Consider the following 19049-nt stretch of genomic DNA (forward strand, 5'->3'; position numbering starts at 1 on the left):
TTATGACTACTAAAACATAGGCCAGTCTATAAGTTTAAATTTGGCCCATTATTTTGCTTTCTTCAATCATTCTTTAAACCAAAATGACCGACATTGACTTTGACTAGACATGGACAAATTCCCCCTTTCAGGTCCCATGAGACTTCTCCCTTCCCATGACGGTGCAATGCATTTAGAAACGCCGGATATCCACATCAACGGTCCTGTCCATCATGAATACACCCATGTTGAAGTCGAAGAAGAGAAAAAACCTCCAGACCTCAAACCCGGACAAACTCTCAAGACACCATACGGACCAATGAAGTTGGTACCCGCTGACGCACCAGCTGGTGGCGGTGGTGGCGGAGGCGGAGGCGGTGGAGGTGGTGGCGGTAAGTTGATATATTTTTTATTATAAACGTAATTATAGGGATGTCAACTTCAGTCTTTATTTCTTAAAGTCTATTGCTCATTACTAATTGTCATCAACTTGCCAACCCTTATGGCACACATTATGCGATACTTTGTTAGTAAAGTCATTGCATTTATGTAAAAAGGTCATTCAAAGTCGAAGGTGAATTCAGCTTTTTTAACTATATTTATTTCTTAGGAGGAGGCGGTGGCGGAGATGACAAAGGAGGCGGTGGAGGCGGAGGTGGTGATGGTAAGTTTCATGTTCGTTTTATTTAATTATTCTTTGTTCTTTAATAGAACTATGCCGTCTTTCCATCTTATTTTTATTCAATTTTCGCAATAGTTGGTATTACATAGCTGTGTGCATATCCTGTCTATTTCCCTTTTCAATAGAATCCTAGTTCTGGTATGTATTTATCTCTGAATTTTACCATAGTCATGATAAAAAACCCCGGTCCGGCAATGTATTGTTTTAGCTTTTTGTTCAATTTTCTTTTGTTACAAACAAAAGACAAGTTGCGATTTGTATACTTTTTGATCATGTTACCAAAATCTCCTCTTGGGATTGGTCTATTTTCTAATCATATGATCGAAAAGTTTGCAAAACTAATCGATTTTAGTACGTAAGCTCCATCTTTTAACAATAAAAAGAGACAAAAGCCTTCCAGATCAGTATTTTTATAATGACTATGATTTTACGATACTTTACTGTTTATATTACGTATTCTCATTCATTCTATCTATCAAGGAACCATCAAAGTCCAGCTTGCTCTTGATGATGACGCTATCAAAGCACTTGGTGGAGGGGCGGCGGCGGCCCCCGCTCCCGCAGGTGGAGCAGAAGGTGGTAAAGGAGAAATGGGAACAATGCAAGCTCTCGCTCTTGGCGCCCTTCTTGCAGGCGGTGGCGGTAAAGCTGGCGGAGGTGGTGGAGATGATAAAGGTGGTGGCGGTGGTGGTAAAGGTGAGCTCGAATTTTTTGTTAGTTGATGGAGCAGAGAGCTCTTAAATGCAATTTTTAGTATATTTCTGAAATGTTATTAAGGCATTCTTGTTTGTACAATCATGGTTGTAGTATTTTAGAAAAAAGGGAAATTCCCACGAATTTTCAAAACCACAAACGATTTGGAAGTGCTCTAAGTTAGGTTGGAAGGGTAGAGTTTTAACTCTGGGTTTTTAACATGAGTTTATAAGACTTAAGATCTAAGGATCCAAAAGTTCAAGAATGGCCCAATAGGGCTCAGAATATAGCCTGGAAGTCTATAAAGCCCTCCCGAATTGAAATACTCGAATAAATTGATCAATAGCGCTCCGCAACGCATACGTCATAATTATTACTTTTTATTTTTTTGACATTTGTACGAGTTGCAATCCCACAATTCAATGCAGCTCAATTAAAGATACGTGCAAGTTGTTATATATCTTTTGTCAAATGGTGCAATTAACGGGAAAAAGAGATTAACGCAAAGGTTGATGGGATTGGAACTCGTACAAATACATCGAGAGTAATGATTATGTCAAAAATAAAATCTATTTTTAGATTCAGCGAGGTGCGCTATTAGCCCAAAAGCGACTTTCTCGCCTGAACTCCACCTTTCGAAAAATAACGAGGAAATAAGCAAAATTCTCAATAGATTTTGACCATGATTGAAGATATCTTGTATAAATCATTTACCAATTTTCACAATTTCATTTCAATTGATCACAATACTATTCCATCGTCAAATGGAGCTACATTTCGGATAATCACTAAAGCTCTTTTTCTCTATATTTCAGCTGGAGGCGGTGGCGGCGGTGGCGGTGGTGATGCAGGTGGAGGCGGAGGAGGTGGTGGTGCTGCAGGTACTATAAAATTTAATTCCTTCAAATGGCACTATCTAAATCTGTTTACTTTTTCTATTTACGGATGTAAATGATTCCTAAATTCTGATCGTCATTGAATAGATTGTCAATCTTCGTTTCATCTCAAACTTCTTACCTTCTGGTTATTATAAAATCCAAATCTCATTTTTAGCGAAAGTAACACAATTTCACATCCATTTCTTTTCAGGTGGAGATGCCGGAGCAGCCGCTGGTTCCGCAGCAAATCTCGGCGCCGCTATCGGTAACATTCCGCAAAATATCTTTATTTCTTTACTCATTGTGTTATTAAAGAGGAAAATGGGGAGGGAGTTTAGATGTCTAGGGTAAATTACAGAGGTATAACTGCCACTGCCTATATGACAATGTTTTTTTCAGTAACGCCCCTTAATATACGGTGGAGTCTCTTTAACTCGAACCTCTGTAACTCGAATATCTTCTTAATTCGAACAAGTTTTATGTTCCCTACCGTTAAAAATGTCTTATAAATCATACCCCATAACGCGGCGAAATTTCTTTAATTCGAACAAATTTGTGTTCCCCGTGCGTGTTTCAGTTATGGAGACTAAACTATATATTTTACTGGTATAGGGATTCTTACCTTGCGTTTACTGAATACCATTCACTCTCAATCAAATCATAGTTAATCTCAAAACTGCCCAAGAAATGACAAAAAATCAATTCAGATTACAAAGTGCTGCTGCAGCGGCCGCTCAGCCCGCCCCAGCGGTGGGTGGTGGTTTCGCAGCGCCCGCTGCAGGAGGAGGCGGAGAGAAAGGGAAGGAGGAGAAGTTACAGAAACCGGATGGTATGCCAGGACACGGACCGCCTTCAGGACCTATCGATAAACTTCACGGAGGTAAGAAAACTCACCAATATTTAGAAAAAATCTTCTTTACATTGATACATATTGATGTAAAGAATATTCTACTCAACTTATTAATTACATCCTTGACTTCCACATTTCAAAACCTTTTTATTTTTGAGTATATACAAGTTTTTGTATATAAGCTTTATAAAATTCTTAATTCCTGCCGAGTTTACAGATTAACGATATCCACCGTTTTTTAAACGCTTTGGTAAGCGCTACTTTATACGAGCTTATTGTCTCAAACTTACTGGATACTCAATCTTTCGGTGTATGCAAAAACGATCAAAACCCCAAGAAAAATTCTGATAAAATGGCTTTATGATTTCAATCCGCCTATAATTGTTTAATAATCGGTCTAAAAGATATTTGTATGTAAATAGCCCATAACCTCTTCTTTCTTTTTCTTTCAGCGTATGAGATTCATGTCAGTGTGCATAGCGAGTACGTGCGCGCTTGTCGATTAACCTCAAGTTCTTGTCAACCGAACAACATTATGCTCGGCCCACTTGGTGCAACTGCTCAAACTATTCTCTGCTCAGGAGGTAAGATTTCATGTGGCGCTGAGAATATTCCAAATACATTTTCAACTTCATGTCAAACATTTGATACTGTCTTTCATTCTGTTGTCGACTTAAAACTATACCTTTTTACTTCGAAGAAAGTTAAGTGTTGCTATCGCAGAATAACTCTCGAGAATATCTGAAAGCGTGTGTATTAACCAACTTTTCAATCCCTCAAAATGGTTTCAAGTGAGTGCTCTTTTGAACATGTGGAAACCATGCTCAAGGCAATCAACTCCAATTCCAACGAAATGCTTTCCACATGGTAGTAGTAAACAAAAAGTGTACCTTTTAAAGTAAATAGACTTGGATTCGTCAAATTTAAATTCCCAAAACCAAAATTACGACTTTTTCTCTTCATTTCCAGGTTTGAAAATTTTAACCTTCGTTGCTATGGATGCACAATATGGCGTCTCGTTAACCGTCAACGGAAGAGCTTCATACACAGTCGCTATCGGACCTAACATCGCGTTAGATTTACAGATATCTCCATCAAGGGGCGCCGTTTTGGTAAATAATTATTTGGTAGAAGCTCAACAGAGAACTCACGTAGCTAGCATGAACGCGATGAAGAATGGAATTAACAAACTCACCCTAATGAATAAAGCCGCCCGTATTGCAGCGGTCGCCCCAATCACTGCCAACGCCATCAACGAGGTCAACACTCTTAACAATGTTTTCCACAGTCTAAGAAAACGTAACAAGCTAACAAAACATGGAAAACGGTCACTAAGGAAACATAAACATTCTTCCACAAAAGGTGGGTTTTTTTTTTTTATTTCACGCATGCGTATTTCAAATATTTGACGAATCACGTGTTTCGACTTTTGACACATGACATGACGGGTCAAATCTGTAGTGTTACTTTCTTGACTGTATTTGAAATTTAAAAACAACGATGAGTGACGGAACGTATAAGCGTCTCTAGTTTAGAGGCCTGGAAAACCCGAGCTAAAAAAACCCGAGTTATGAAAAATCTGAGTTATGACGTCATAGCTTGGGTTTTAATAACTCGTTTTTTTAAATCGGGTTTTCCAGGCCTCCTCTAGTTTGGAAACATGACGAACTTTAGAATGTAGAACAAACTTAGCACGCAAAACTAAAACTAAAAGTTTTTCTTTTTTTCTATTTCAATGTTTCTAGATTTGGCCCAACCAACCGTCGACTTACTACGCCACAATATCCACAACACCTCAATCGTCATACAACCTTTCTCTCCGTATCACACTCCCCATGGCAGCCAATCAGTGAAGGAATTGACTTAATAGAACATGCGCAGAAGAAAGACCATTTTTATTTGAGAGTGAAATTCAAATATAAGAGCCTGGGAATGGAAAAATATCAAAGTTTTAAGATGCTATGCAATAAGATTAGAAATTGTTTAAAGTGTATTTTAGACATAAAAATGCATTTTTTATTTTTCTCTCTCTACAGCTCAACAAGCCTTGGCTCAAACCTCAGCCGCTGCACAATCAGCACAGGCTAGTCAAGCCGCTTTAGCCGCATCTCAACAAGTAGCGGCGCAACAAACACTTACCAAAGCAGCCACGGACGCCGCTAATGCCGCTACAACCGCTATGGGTCTCATGGGTGCACTTGGTAAGAATGATTTTCTTGGTCTTTTGACTTTGTTTCTTGACAATTTCTCCAGCGGTAGTAATTTCGATATTGCCTCTTACCATCTTGTTCTAAAGATGTAAAATGTAAAACTTTTCTATAAGAAGTTTCAGTTGAATTTTCACCATCTAAATTTTTTGCTTATTCTATTTTCAAGGTACGATGGGTGCAGCTGGCGGAGGAGCGGCTTCAGGAATGGCCGCTGGCGGAGGCGCTGCTGCGGGAGGCGCAGGGGCCGCAGCCGGTGGCGTTGGTGATTTAGCTGCTGCACTGGCCGCCCTCGGAGCTGGTAAGTTAAACTTTTCTTTCGATGGAATACATTTTAAAACTTTCTTTATATTGGTTTTTTACGAACTCCCTCGCGAATTTTACACCAATCCAGATTTTCAATTTTCAAACATGTGATATTTTATCTCTAGGTCCTGGAGCCGGTGGTGGTGGTGGTCTCGGTGGCGGAGGCGGAGGTGGAGGAGCTGGTGGAGGTCTTGGTGCCCTTGCTGCCTTCGGTGGTGGGGGCGGTGGAGGCGGTGCTGGTGGTGGAGGTGCAGCCGGTGGCGGTGGCGCTTTCGGTGGTCTAGGAGGATCGGGACTTGGAGGTATGTACACATTTATGCTTGATTATAGGATTTCTAACTCCTTCACTTGTCGATGATTGATTTCTGAAAATATGAACATCTAAACACATTTGACACTCTCTTATTTAACGTTCTTCTATTCGATATGCGCCATTATATTTTAAGTCACCGTCAGCAAGAAACTCATAGACGACGCTCCATTCAATACCCTCTTATTCGACGAAAATCCAATTCCCCTTGAAAATCTGATTAGAGAGCGTCAACTGTACTGTACTGTAGTGGCTACTCAGAAAACTGTCACAGTATTAAATGTGTATTTTGACTGGAAAACTGGAAAACCAAGTGACAAGAAACTTGACATTTAATTCGGAACGCTTTAACGAGATGCTTGCCTGTCATTACTCTGCTGAAATAGTTTTTTAGTGATTTTGAAATAGTTTTTCAGCTCCTTAGAATTTTTGTCCCTTTCTCCGACTTTTTAACGATAAGTTATGACCTTACTGAAACTCACCGTTAACCTCTTTGCATGTTACCAAGGTATTCATCTTTTCCATCGACAGTTAACATAGAATCACTGGCTGGACGGTCAAACATTCCTCGACATTCTCACCATGACAACCATCACTATAATTATGACAAAAACGCTAACAGAAAACGTATGTACTCTTACTTAGGGTTAGGGCCATGCTAAAACTCTAAAGGAGCGGGCTAATTTCCCAACGGAGAGGTATGATAGTTAACCTTTGATTTGCTGCATCCCCAGTCGGGTTCAACTACCCTTGTGCGTAAACCTGAAAATATTTTGGTTGGACTCGCCAATTCCCGAAAACGAAGGCTTTGTCCAGGCCTCTTAAAGGGGTTTTGCAAAATTGCGTAATCTAAACCTTCCAGATGTTGACCTTCAGAGCTTCACGCGTGTCATTGTTATGAACAGAACTACTTTTCAAGAAGTAAAAAACTTTTTTACTTCAACAATAAAACGATTAAATTCAAAGTGATGTTGGTATTGGAAATAGGTTTTTATTCATATAGCAGTGATGGGTATTAGAGTCAATTTGAAACGAATAGGAAATTTGTTTCTTAAGCTTTTTTCACATAAAATTCTACTTTAGACCTTACGGAAAATCGTTCGTAAGGCTGTCTTTTGGGAATTTCCCCGACATTATGTAGAGTTTTTGTTGATTAAGAGGGTCTTGACGTGACTTTTCCTTCCGTTCAAAACTCTTTGAGCGTAAGCTAACTCTACATAAGGCTTTAAAACACTACGTAAGCTTAGGGAAATTCCCCACCCTTCAAGGTCTTAAGTAAAATTTTACGTACATGTGAAAAAAGCTTTAAGAATAAAAGCAAGTCGGAGATAATTCATCAAACCAAGTATTCAAAGCAAAAGATGAAAATTTTGATTTAAAAACAGCTATATTTCGTATAGTATCATATACATCATTCAGGCAAATGATTTCTGTAAAACAAAGTTGAGCTTAAAAACGATTTCAAAATCTAAAACAATTAAATGACTAATTAAAATGCGGCAGAACTAAGAAAATAGATACAAATCTCTAGAGGCTTTAAGGCCACTATTCAAAATAAGAGAATGCCTTTTGATATAAATTGCTTCTTTTATTAAAAGAATATTCCTATCAATAATACAGGGTGTCCCTAATAAAAGTATCGAGTTTGAACATGCGATTGAGTAGAAAGTTTTAAGTGTGTATTCACAAAATTGTATTTTAAGCTCTCCCTCTTTTTTCTTTGTCATTACGTAACAATATGTGATGGAGAACGTTCTTATATTTTAGCGATAACACACACAAACTTTTTTACTCAATCGCATGTTCAAACTCGATACTTTTATTAGGGACACCCTGTACAAGTGTTATTTTCTATTGTGATCAAAAAGTATTCCTTTCGTTGTTTTTTGTTTAATGGTTTCTGTATAAACAAGAGCATTTTGTTGATGTCGTTAAAGTTCAAACGTGACAAAAGATGACGACAAATAGCACTATCTTTTCGGTACGAGTGCTCGAGACAACGTTCGTGTAGGTTCCGGTCAGTTTTGCCGATGTATTCTGCGGAACAACCAGGACACATTGGATTTTGAAAGAAACGGCGTTTTATCTTTAGTATTTGTAAATAAATTTACTTCTGTTGTCGAATAGAAGGATTTGAAGACGAGTTACTTAAAAACCGCCAAAAAGCAAATTCAATAAAATTCACAAACTGACGTCACTTTTTTCGACCTTTTTTACTGACGTCAAATATATTTTCGGCACTTTATCCAGCGTCGATTCTTTTAAATGATTGCATTCAAATTATTAGAATTCTCTTTCGTTTGGAGTAAGTACGCTCCAAGAGAATCATTATTGAATTGTTATAATATTGTGAAAGAAAATTGGAAATACAAGATGGTTGCTTGTAGTAAACCGATGATAACAGAATGTTATCTACAGTCAATGCTGGAATTTCAGAAATTGGTTTTCAAAATGGAAAATCTTCATTTCCTGATGAGTTCCGGATCAGCTGATTTTGCTATGATCAGTGAAAATATGAATGGAACAGTCGAATTCGCAAAAGTGTTCCCAAACATTTTGATGAAAGAAATGATTCAATATCGTATGTATCGTCAACCCAATGTTCCATCCCTCGTTCAAAACAAGTTGAAGAACTGTTTGAAACATAATACGCAGCCCTTATTCACTATGAAGAAACGCACTTCAAAAAGATACCACCCGTATCTTAACGAACTTAAAAAACATCGAATGAACAAAAACAAATTTCTGAAATCGGACAGGCAATTAGAATCAAAGATGATTCGCCATAAGCCGGATAATGAACCAAAAAAGTATCTTGACTTTCTGGATAAGATGAACGATGATCAAGATTCGGTGTACAAAGAACCTTCGCCTGAGATCGATCATTTGTGTTTTGCGTTCGGTGGATTGTCGATGTTTGATGATAAATCATCCAAACAAAACTCAGTTACCACTGCTGTTAAAGAACGCCCTGGTCTCTCAAATATACCAAAGGTGAAAATGAATAAACCCTCCGAAGAAATTTCATTTACCACTGCTGTTAAACAACCCTCTGGTCGTTCAGTTGTACCAACGGTGAAAATGAATAAACCACCCGAACAAAAGTCGGTTACCACTCCCGTTAAAGAACCAGCGATGAAAATTTGTGAAAGTGAACCTTCTGCTTCTTCAAGAAAAAGACTTGTTCCTTGTATAAAGATCTATGAAGATGAACTCGTCCCTCGCTTAGATACAAGCCGTGAAAGTGTTCCCCGCTTGTCCACCGCTTCCGATGAGGAAATTCAAATCTCCGATCTTCGACAAGATGCACAAAAGAAACGAAAATGGGGAAATCAACCTAAAAAAGAAGATATCAAGAAATCGAAAATGACTGAAGAAAAAACCAACATAACTGATCAAAGAATTGTGGTAAGGAAAACCTTCGGCCGAAAAATGATCATAAAAAGCCAATCCACTGCACAACGAAAATTGGATGAATCCAAAGACACTAATAATCGAAAAGCAGACATCAGAAAGGTCTTCATCGGAAACCATGGAAAATACAACAACAATGGCCAAAACAACCGTGACCGAAAAAAGAACACAAGAACCAACAACAAATGTGTGAAAAGACAACTTGACAATCCCGAGAATGAGCTTGCTTCACCATTCTGGAAGAAATCCCGCGAATCCAACAGATTAGACCGATTCCGTTAAATTATCACTAGAAATATTGTATCCATTGAATAGAGTCACCTTTTTGTCAAGTTATTTTATCTACGAATTATTTTATTATTTATTTATCTAAAAAAATTATATTTCATATATTAAAAATTCTTGATTTTGTTTGTTAGTACCCCTGTGTCACAGATCCACTGGGACCCCAGCCCCACTGGAAAATTCGGCAAAAATTTAGTCCCAGTGGGAAAATACCCTGGATTTAGGAAAAAAGACACTCAGCTATATATGTATAAGCGTGAAAACTTAGACGTACGAATTTTTAAGGTTGATCCATATTTCTTCTACTTGGATTCAAATTATTATTAGTTTTTCAAACTGGATCGAATGTTATTTCAAACCATAGATGAATGATGTTGTAATTACAAGCCCTGGGTTTTAGAAATTATTCAAAATTTTGATAATTGAATATTTCGTGTGCTCTTCACAGAGCTCGACGTAAAAAACTTGTTATCAAATTTGAAGCACTATAACTCGAACACGCACGAGGAATACAAATTTGTTCGAGTTATGGAGTAAGGTTTATAAGGTATTGTTAACTGAAGGGACTAGAAAACTTCCAGTTTAGAAGACATATTCAAGTTATAGAGGCTCAACTTGAAGAGCTTTTACTTATCTTATTACGCTGACTGGGCATTTTTTCTACTTGATTTTATTTGGCTTCACTTTTACTTGACTTTCCAATTCGACTAAATAATCAAACTTTAAGTAAAAACTTTTCTAAATATTTGGAAAATAACCTTTCTTTCTGCTTGTTGAAAGTCCAGGAAGATAAAGTCTCCTGGTAAGTTAGCAAGATTGCGATCGCAGTTGGAGTTGACCCGAAGGTTCCTCTTTTGATAGATATTTGTCCGAAAATAGGGGAGGGTGTCACTCTTTCTCCCTTGATTACTCCATTTACCTTTGATCCTTCTCTAAATCCTGAGCAAGCTGAGCGGCATCAACTACAATTTTTGAACTAAGTACAACATAGGCGTAGCGAGATACCCTGCAACATTTATGGATGAGAGCGGTTTTTACGACACTGTAATTATTGTCTTTGTTTTATCAATATATAATGAATATGTCATAAACGTCTGCACTCCCTCATACATTTTGCAGGGTATCTCGCTACGCCTATGCACAAAGTCTTTGGTATGACCCGGGGATTGAATCATTACATTAATGTATATAGTCAGCACTTAAGTGAGACTTGATAAAGCATCAAAAAGTTTTAATTCAACCTGTTTAGAATATGTTGGTTTCGGGCCCATTGGTAGCGACAACACAATGTCTACGTCCGGACAAATCAACCTGCAGATGGGTCTAAACGGACCCGCGCACGGCCTCTCACAACTTGTTCGGCGCTTCTACGCCGCGTCGATGGATGCTCCTCGTGGCTCATTAGGCGCTAGTGGGCCACAATTCGGTGGCCTTAGTATAGTGTCCACATCCAAAAGACATACACCATACAGACCGGACGTTCACGAAAGACTTGATCCGAGATTACGACAGTTACGCAACAAAGTTCAACGACGACGTTCACATAAGAAGACGCACGTAGCACATTCCCACCACGAAAAACATCAACGTAGACATCACGTCACGAAAGGAAAGAAACGTCACGTAACGGCGACAGCCACTAAAAAAACACTAGAAGACGACAGTAAGTGACAATTCCATGCACTGATACATATTACAGTGTGTCCCGAAAAAAGTCCTGTGTCAATACGTGACTACAAGTTGATAAATCTTTATTTGTTTAAAAAAAAAAATTATTACACCAATCGATATTTCAATTATGTTCGTGAGTTTATTGCGTTTCTGTTTACCGTATTTTTGTTGTTGTTGTTTTTTTTTGTTTTTTTTTCTTCATAAGTGATAATTACTGTTCCACGTTAAAGATTGAAACTAAACATACGTGCAAAAAAACTTTCTACTTGTATTGGTATTCCGACACAGGATTTCTCTTCAGGACCATCCTGTATGCACACACGCATGCCAAATGCATGACCCCTTAGTTTTGTGACTATCTTGAACATAGTCATTTAGGCCTTAGTTGCGTTATTGTCAACTCCTACCTCGTTTTTGGAACGATTATTTGAGTCCCCGGGACCTTAATTTGTCTTCTCAAGATCTAGACCTTAATAATTTTTTAGTATACCATTTCTACAACGATGAATTTATGTCGAAAAATCTAATTCATTTTGTTTTAGTTCGTTCCGGTGTGATTCGTGAAATCTACAAAGGACTGGGTTGGAGATCACGTGACTTATACGGTCTTGTCACGTCGTCCAGGTATCCGGAAAAACCAGACGCCCGGAGTGTTTTACCTCTTATGGATGCACCACAACGTGTGGGGCAAGACTTCGGACAACGCCTATACGGGTGGTTCCGGGCACCGGAGTCTGGGTACTACATCTTTTTCACGTCTTGTACTGATTCATGTGAATTATACTTGAGTGCTGATGAACAAGAAATGAATAAACAGAAAATCATCTCACAAATGTATCCTTCGGCTCACAACCAATTCGATCTGTAAGTACTGTCTCTCATTTCATCTTTCGATCTAGATCAGTGAAGACCTAGGTCGGAAATGTACAATAACCCTCCCTCAACACGGTCTAACATCGCTGTCTCCAATTCTCCCAACTCAAGCCATGTTGTCCTTTAAATCTCTCTATTACAGGCCCTTAAAGATAAAGACTGGAGCTACTTATTGTCTTTCCGAGGGAAGGTTTTTTCATAGCTTTGGCTATTGTTCTATGATAGTTACCTTATCGGGGGAAAAATGTCGGAGTTTTATTTAGTCGGGGTTTTCGTTACCTAGAGGCATTTTTGTCACTTTCCCCTGACCAAAATTTCAAATTCGTCACTTTCACCCGACTAAACTGTCCAAAAGAAATGGTTTCCTTCACTAGCTCAAAAATGGATCTTGTAATTCGACGTTTAAAGCACTAATTTCGGTAAATAAAGATGTAAAAAATTAGATTTGAATTTTTCTTGCGGTTTAAAATTTCGGGTAAATGTTTTGGTCGGGGATAAAATAATCGGGTACAAGTTTTGGTCGGGTGATAGAATGTCAGGGAAATATTTTGTCGGGAAAAAATTTCCTCACCCCCTCAAAATTTTCGTCACTTTCCTCCGACATTTGTTTTCCCCGATAAGGTATAAAGCGCGTTTTAAAACGTTATTTTAGAGTTCAGTGATCTTTCAAGCTTAAAAATTTGAAGATGTTTTTCCTTGGATAGTTTGATCCAACATAAAACCGAATAAAAAAGGTCTAGATTTGTCTTGGAGATCCTATTTGTAATATTTCAACGACATGAAAGTTCGTAGTATGATCAGCGAGCTGTAATAATTGTAACAATTACTCCAGCTTGCTGGTATAACAAGATTTTAGCTCTTTAAATAAAAAGTCAGGCCCTCCTTGAACTATTTTTATAAGATAATTCTTATTTTTAGACATCCTGACGAGCAAGCATCAGGCGAAATTCAACTGGAAGGAAATCGAACATATTACTTGGAAGGAATCTCTGTTAAACATGGTCAGGGCGATGATCATTTCTCAGTGGGCGTTCAATTACCCAGTGGGCGTTTAGTACGCCCTATTACTGAAGATCTGATGCAACAGACCAGACCACGTAAGTTTCATTATTATTGACTAAGTTTATATTTCTAAAGGTTTTGGGAACACAGCTTACGCGGCATGTTAGACGTTGTTTAGACTTTCTAGCTCGAGTTGGTTCAGCACTATTATGAAGTGGCTGGATGCTATTCAAACTGACCGTATTTTTTCGAATAAACGCCCCCTTTCTTTAAAACGCCCCCTCAAATAAACTCCCCTCCTAAAATCCCAAAAAATTATCGAACGCCTGGTACGTTTATTCGCAGTAATACGGTAATTGAAAATGAAATCTTCCGTTCATGCTATTTGAAACTCGAACCTCTCAATGTTAGAACAGTTCCATGTACTCTCTAAAACCCCCCCCGTTCCCCCCCCCGCCCCCCCCCGCTTGTTAATTTTTCGAAAATTTTCTAACAACCCCCCCCCCCCCCGGACCTAATTAGGACCCCTCCCCGTTTATTCGAACCCCCCTCCGTTTATTTGGGGCCTAAGAGTATTTGAATCAAAATAGAGAAGCCATTCGAAATGAATTCACTTTTTCATCTCACGTTTCAGTACCATCATACATTGGAGCGCAAGTCGTGTTACGTCCTTTAATCGTCAACATGGAAGCACCTCCTGCTGCTTCTGTTAATATCATTGAACCTCCTGCTATCCAGCCGGTTTTCAACCCTCCAAGTAAGTCACCAGCTGACACACAACGTTGTTTCAACGTTCAGCTAACGTTATATGGACGTTGTGAATATTAGAAAAACGTTTAAACGACGTTGTGTACCAGCTGGGTCACCCTATTTATCCCTGGTTTCTTGCCGATTTAGCAATGGTATCGTAGGTATGCTCTAAATCAGCCATCTTCAATCTGAACGAAAAATAAAGGTCTGAAGTCTCACGATCACGAAAAGTACTCATCTACATGTCCCGGCAGAAGTTGATTAGACAACATACCATATAGATCTTAGTATTTTCATCTACTAAATTGAGCATCTTAATACTTAAAATATGCAAGAAGAACGCATATTGTATCGTGAGAACCAACATGAAATTTAAGTTGCGGAGATTGACTGTGAGAGAATTATCGCGTATTTCTAAGCCGAATTAATATCCAAATAATCGAAGATGGAGATTATATAATTTTTTAGATAATTAAAATAAAAACTATTTGGTTTCCTATCTACAGAATTATACGGGAACATGAAACCGAACGTCAATACAAAACCCATACCCGTCGACCCACAGTTTCGACCCATCCATCCTGGTGCTTACAACACACACCATGGTGATTATAAGAAAAGGGATACTTTGCGTCGTGGTGAGATTCTATTTTGTGTTAAATCTTTCACTTTCGAGTTCTAATTTCAACCCAATAGGTCTTATTGGAGTTTTTGTTTTTTTCTAAAAGCGACGTATTGTGGGATTGTTTCGAGAGTATTACAATAGAAATCTCTTAAGAATTCCTCGAGGGATTTCTATTGTAATACTCCCGAAACAATCCCACAATGCATCGCTTTTTTAGAAAAATAAAAACTCCGATAAGATCTATTAGCGGAATATAAAGGTGTTTTTTAGTGGTTGTTGACATCAAGTTTCTATTTTGAGCTGATAAACGGAAAAAATTGCCTAAAAAAACCTTGTTAGTACTGGTGCCTCGATATGTTTTATGTATCAATATTTCACTTGCCTTCTTTAGGTACTTCAAGCCACAAACGACATTATCGAAAGATTCGAAATCAGAATCCCCGTCTAAGATCACGTGATCAAATACGGCATCGCTCAAGGCGATCTTTAACATGTAAGCAGAACTTTCTTTCCTTGATTTGTTATTCTCTTACCTTTTTCTGGTCCTGGTTTCTTTTCTTACGGGGGTCAATCTTTTAAAGGAATTATCCTAAATGCCTCCTCAAAAATGAAAAAAATGTTAAATTGATTGAAAACAATATGGCGGACTATTCCACTTCAAAAATGAACATACTTCCACGGGAAATCTGTGAACATGCCTATGTATCTAGTGAGCAAAAGAATATGATATCTGCGGTCCGTTCGTTATTATCTCTTTCGTGGAAATAAGCGTCTTTTCGTTGAAACTTCTCCCCCATCCCTTTCCTGAAAACCAGGGAGAGCGCAAACTTGTATTCTACAATGCGCTCTCCTCCCCCTGGCCTTTACTTGTTTTTCTTTTCCTCTTCTCCGTAGGGCGTGTTCGATTCACTCAATGACAACATCTTTTCTCCCTTGACATTGCAGGACGGAGGAGAGCCACTCAAACAAACACAGCGAAGGAGGGAAACAAGAGGATTTTCCGAAAACCTTTGCCTGCAAATTCATCGGAGGAGAAGAGATGATGTCATTGCAGTGACGTTCGAAGAACACACCACCTCAGACGATTTCCATTTTTGATCCGATCAAACTGCAGTCATTAAAATTGTGACATTGATAAAACTCTTGTGATTATTCGAATGAAGGAAATACAATACAAAATTAACGCTAGCTAGCAATCAACCTATTCAACGCACAGACATTTTATTACAAAGACCGAACATCGAAATAGTCCAGATTTAGCCTTTATTCATAAATCGCAGAAACATTATTCAAATCAGGCTATTTCAAACACTTACGCCTCGATGTTTTAGAAAATTTAGAATTTTAAAACTTTACATTGTACATAAATTTTAAATCTCACGTTCTATTTTCTTTTTGGTTGTTGAACTTTTTGATAAAAATAAGATTTATAAAGCCATACTTTACATCAATCAGTTTTTTTTTTTCAAATTAGACGAATGATTTAAGTCTAGAACAACTCGTTTTGCAGCCCCGGTGAAACCGGTGACTAGTTTACAACCGTGATTTAGCCTGGACTTAGAAAATTCTTGGTTTGCCGTCACCCGACCCTAGATTTTGGAGGTGGGTCGGTCGGTTGGAAATCTCTTTTTAGTTTGGTCATTCATGGAATTTTGTCTACATTTTGTAATTTTTGAAGAAAAAAATTCTCTCCGTCGAAATAGCAATAAAAGTTTTAAGGGCGGCAAGTTTAGAGAAGAGTCGCCTGACGGCAACCCAACATTTTTTAAAGTCCAGCCTCATTGGGGGATTTTAAATTCTTGCCATATAGTGTGTATAAGTTCAATCAAAAAACCACAGTAATTTTCTAGTTTTTTTCCTGTGATCCGATTATTTTTTTCTCCTAGGAAAAATGAGTAATGTGGTTCTAAAAAGTTTCCAAATGTGATAACCGTGCGGGGGTGCGGGGGTGATTCATATATGCGGGGACTATTATTCGATAAACCATGGAGGTATAAAGAAACAGGAGAAGTATGCTATTGTAACCAAGCTCGCCCGACGATTAAAGATTAAAAAAGTTACGATGTATGTATGCTCATAATCTCATATATCGTGCATTTTTAATGAGCTCTTTTATCCATTGGTGAAATCTTATTGGCTCATTGAAGCTTTAAAAATTAGTTGAGACGAGATTCATTGTTTCTGACATCAGTGTAGGAAAATATTTTGACTAAAAGAAGGCCTGTAAACTTAGCAACTCCTCGTCAAATAATAAGATTTTTCGATCAATGTTTTCTTTAAGGTGAACTCTATTGCTTGATACTTTCCTCCAAAATTCTCCACCAACTTTATGTCTACAAATTGAGTCTAAAATTGTGTGTGCTTATAAATAACTTTTCATTTTCTGGCTTGAGAAAATATCTTTTTCAAAAGACTTTAACGACCAATTACCGACACATTCAACTCCTGTTTTTCTTTATACCTCCATGGATAAACAAGGGAACAATGGAATATCAACATTCATGTGTGAATTAGAATAATATTTAACGAACCATAAAGATTCTGTTATTTCCAATATTCGACACTCGATGCTATCCCTAAACCCCTTCAACCTTAACTCTCTTCTTCTAGCTACACATGGATTAATAAGAGACTTGTATACTGACCTACCAAAAGATGTCCATGGTATTGAAGCATTAGACGCAAGCAAGAAATTCCCTAATGAACCTGATGCATCGGATCTCGTCGGAGATTTCGATATGCCTTTCAATATCGGTAAATGGTTATTCCATTTTATAGGGGTTGGACGAGCATTTCCAGGGGATAATTCCAGCAGAATTTCCAGGAGGTGTTTTTTTCATTCTTCCAATGGGGTCAAATGTATTTTTGCAAATTTTGCCATTTTCCAGGGGGTATCCAAATATTTTTAATATTTTTTATCCAATAATATTTTCAATATTTTTTTTCTGACTTGAAAAAGTTTGTCCACCCCCATCCCTGTATGGTTTTTTATTGGAACAGCCCAATATACCAACCCACCTTAACTCCTCTACAAGATTTGATCCCAGTTACGAATGACGTTAAAATGTTTGTATTTGTGAACTCTGTTTTTGAGTCGATGCAATTATATTTGACATTATCCAACCCTTATAAAATCGAACACAACCCCTTCTCACAGATCCACTGGGACCCCTTCCCACTGGAAAAATACCTTCCCAAGTGAAAATTATGCTCCATGTTTTGTTCCCACTGCAAACTATCAGATAAGCAAGCAAATCCTCACTGCAAGATATTGTATAATTTTTTCATCCCCACTGAATTTTTTGGTCGAAAACAATGGAATTCAAATCCCCTGCCATAAAAGACAAGGGAATATCAATCCCCATTGATGAGTTTCAGTCCTTTTTTTTACCCCGACTGGCTGAAAAAATCCTACCGGGTCTGTGTGAAGAAGGTGTTTTATACCCGGGGGGGGGGCACTCCAGGTAAGTGACCTACCGGACGTGCGGCCCGGTAGGGTAGGTTTTTTGGACTTTGGAAAGTGCACCGTAAGGGTTGATTTCTGAGCAAGTGGGGAAAAGTGCACTGTAAGGGTGTAAAATTTTAGAAAATACCAAATTTTTATGTAAAATATGAGAAATTTCAAAAAATCAAAAAATCGAAAAATTGCACTGTAAGGGTCGATTTTCAGCCAAATTTTTCCTGCACTGTAAGGGACCGATTTTAGAGAACCGAACGTACGGTCGTTTTCAAAATCGAGTGCCCCCCCCCCGGGTTTTATAAACGTTTCAAATGCTTATTTTATGTTGAATTCGAAACAGTTTCATTCGATTTTTTAAATGAAAATGCACATCTCGAAATGAAGAGCATAAGGTTTTATTTTAGATTGATTTTCGCGAGCTAAAAAAAACGCAAAATTCTCTGAATTTATTATTACAATGTACTTCAAACTTTTGGAGGATTGCTTTCTCGAATCAGTCATCTCACGTAATTTCTCGAGTTTTTTCGTGAAAATGGCAGATATTTGCGGAAGCTCGAAATTAAATCTCGTGAAAAATTAATCCGAGCTAGAAGTTTTTTTGTGTCATTCCAATGAAAACATATGCAATGAAATTAAGAAGGAATACAGTGCGTCCCAAAAAAGCGGACACTTTTTTATTTAAAGTAAAAGCTTCAAAACTCATTATCAAAACTGGGTCTAAAATAATTGAAATAAGATTAAAATTCTCTGTTCATTCAAGATGATAGACCTTTTCATAAATTACGTCGCGAACATCACTTGCCTCGTATTCAAACAATTACCATGGTGATTATGTCCCTTCAGACATTAAATGATTTTTTATGAATAGAAAATATTTTTGATAAAATCCGCTGGGAGTTAATCACCATAGCAATAATTTCAAAACGAGGCAAGTGATGTTCGTGACGTAATTTATGAAAAGGTCTATTGAATAGTCATTAAATTTCGCATTAATTAAGAGCATTTTACTTTATATAAAAATTGTTCCTCTTTTTTCGGACATACTTACATGAAATGATATTTAG

General features: G+C 37.8%; 1 protein-coding gene across 1 annotated transcript in view; it reads left to right on the forward strand.

Annotated features, from left to right (window-relative positions):
• The window catches only part of LOC136810771 (uncharacterized), a 108963-nt gene that overhangs the window by 44749 nt on the left and 45165 nt on the right, over positions 1–19049 (forward strand). Inside the window, exons 16-34 of the mRNA XM_067067373.1 lie at positions 132–371; positions 590–643; positions 1142–1357; positions 2170–2235; positions 2444–2497; positions 2897–3112; positions 3535–3666; positions 4052–4444; positions 5119–5283; positions 5459–5590; positions 5721–5897; positions 6437–6532; positions 10854–11267; positions 11818–12139; positions 13067–13245; positions 13785–13907; positions 14407–14538; positions 14917–15018; positions 17136–17279. Coding sequence (XP_066923474.1) covers positions 132–371; positions 590–643; positions 1142–1357; positions 2170–2235; positions 2444–2497; positions 2897–3112; positions 3535–3666; positions 4052–4444; positions 5119–5283; positions 5459–5590; positions 5721–5897; positions 6437–6532; positions 10854–11267; positions 11818–12139; positions 13067–13245; positions 13785–13907; positions 14407–14538; positions 14917–15018; positions 17136–17279 — 3357 coding nt within the window. The remainder of the gene's footprint in view (positions 1–131; positions 372–589; positions 644–1141; positions 1358–2169; positions 2236–2443; positions 2498–2896; positions 3113–3534; positions 3667–4051; positions 4445–5118; positions 5284–5458; positions 5591–5720; positions 5898–6436; positions 6533–10853; positions 11268–11817; positions 12140–13066; positions 13246–13784; positions 13908–14406; positions 14539–14916; positions 15019–17135; positions 17280–19049) is intronic.

This window comes from Clytia hemisphaerica, unplaced genomic scaffold, assembly GCF_902728285.1.
Source record: "Clytia hemisphaerica strain Z4C2 unplaced genomic scaffold, Clytia hemisphaerica genome assembly, whole genome shotgun sequence".
Lineage (NCBI taxonomy): Eukaryota > Metazoa > Cnidaria > Hydrozoa > Leptothecata > Clytiidae > Clytia > Clytia hemisphaerica.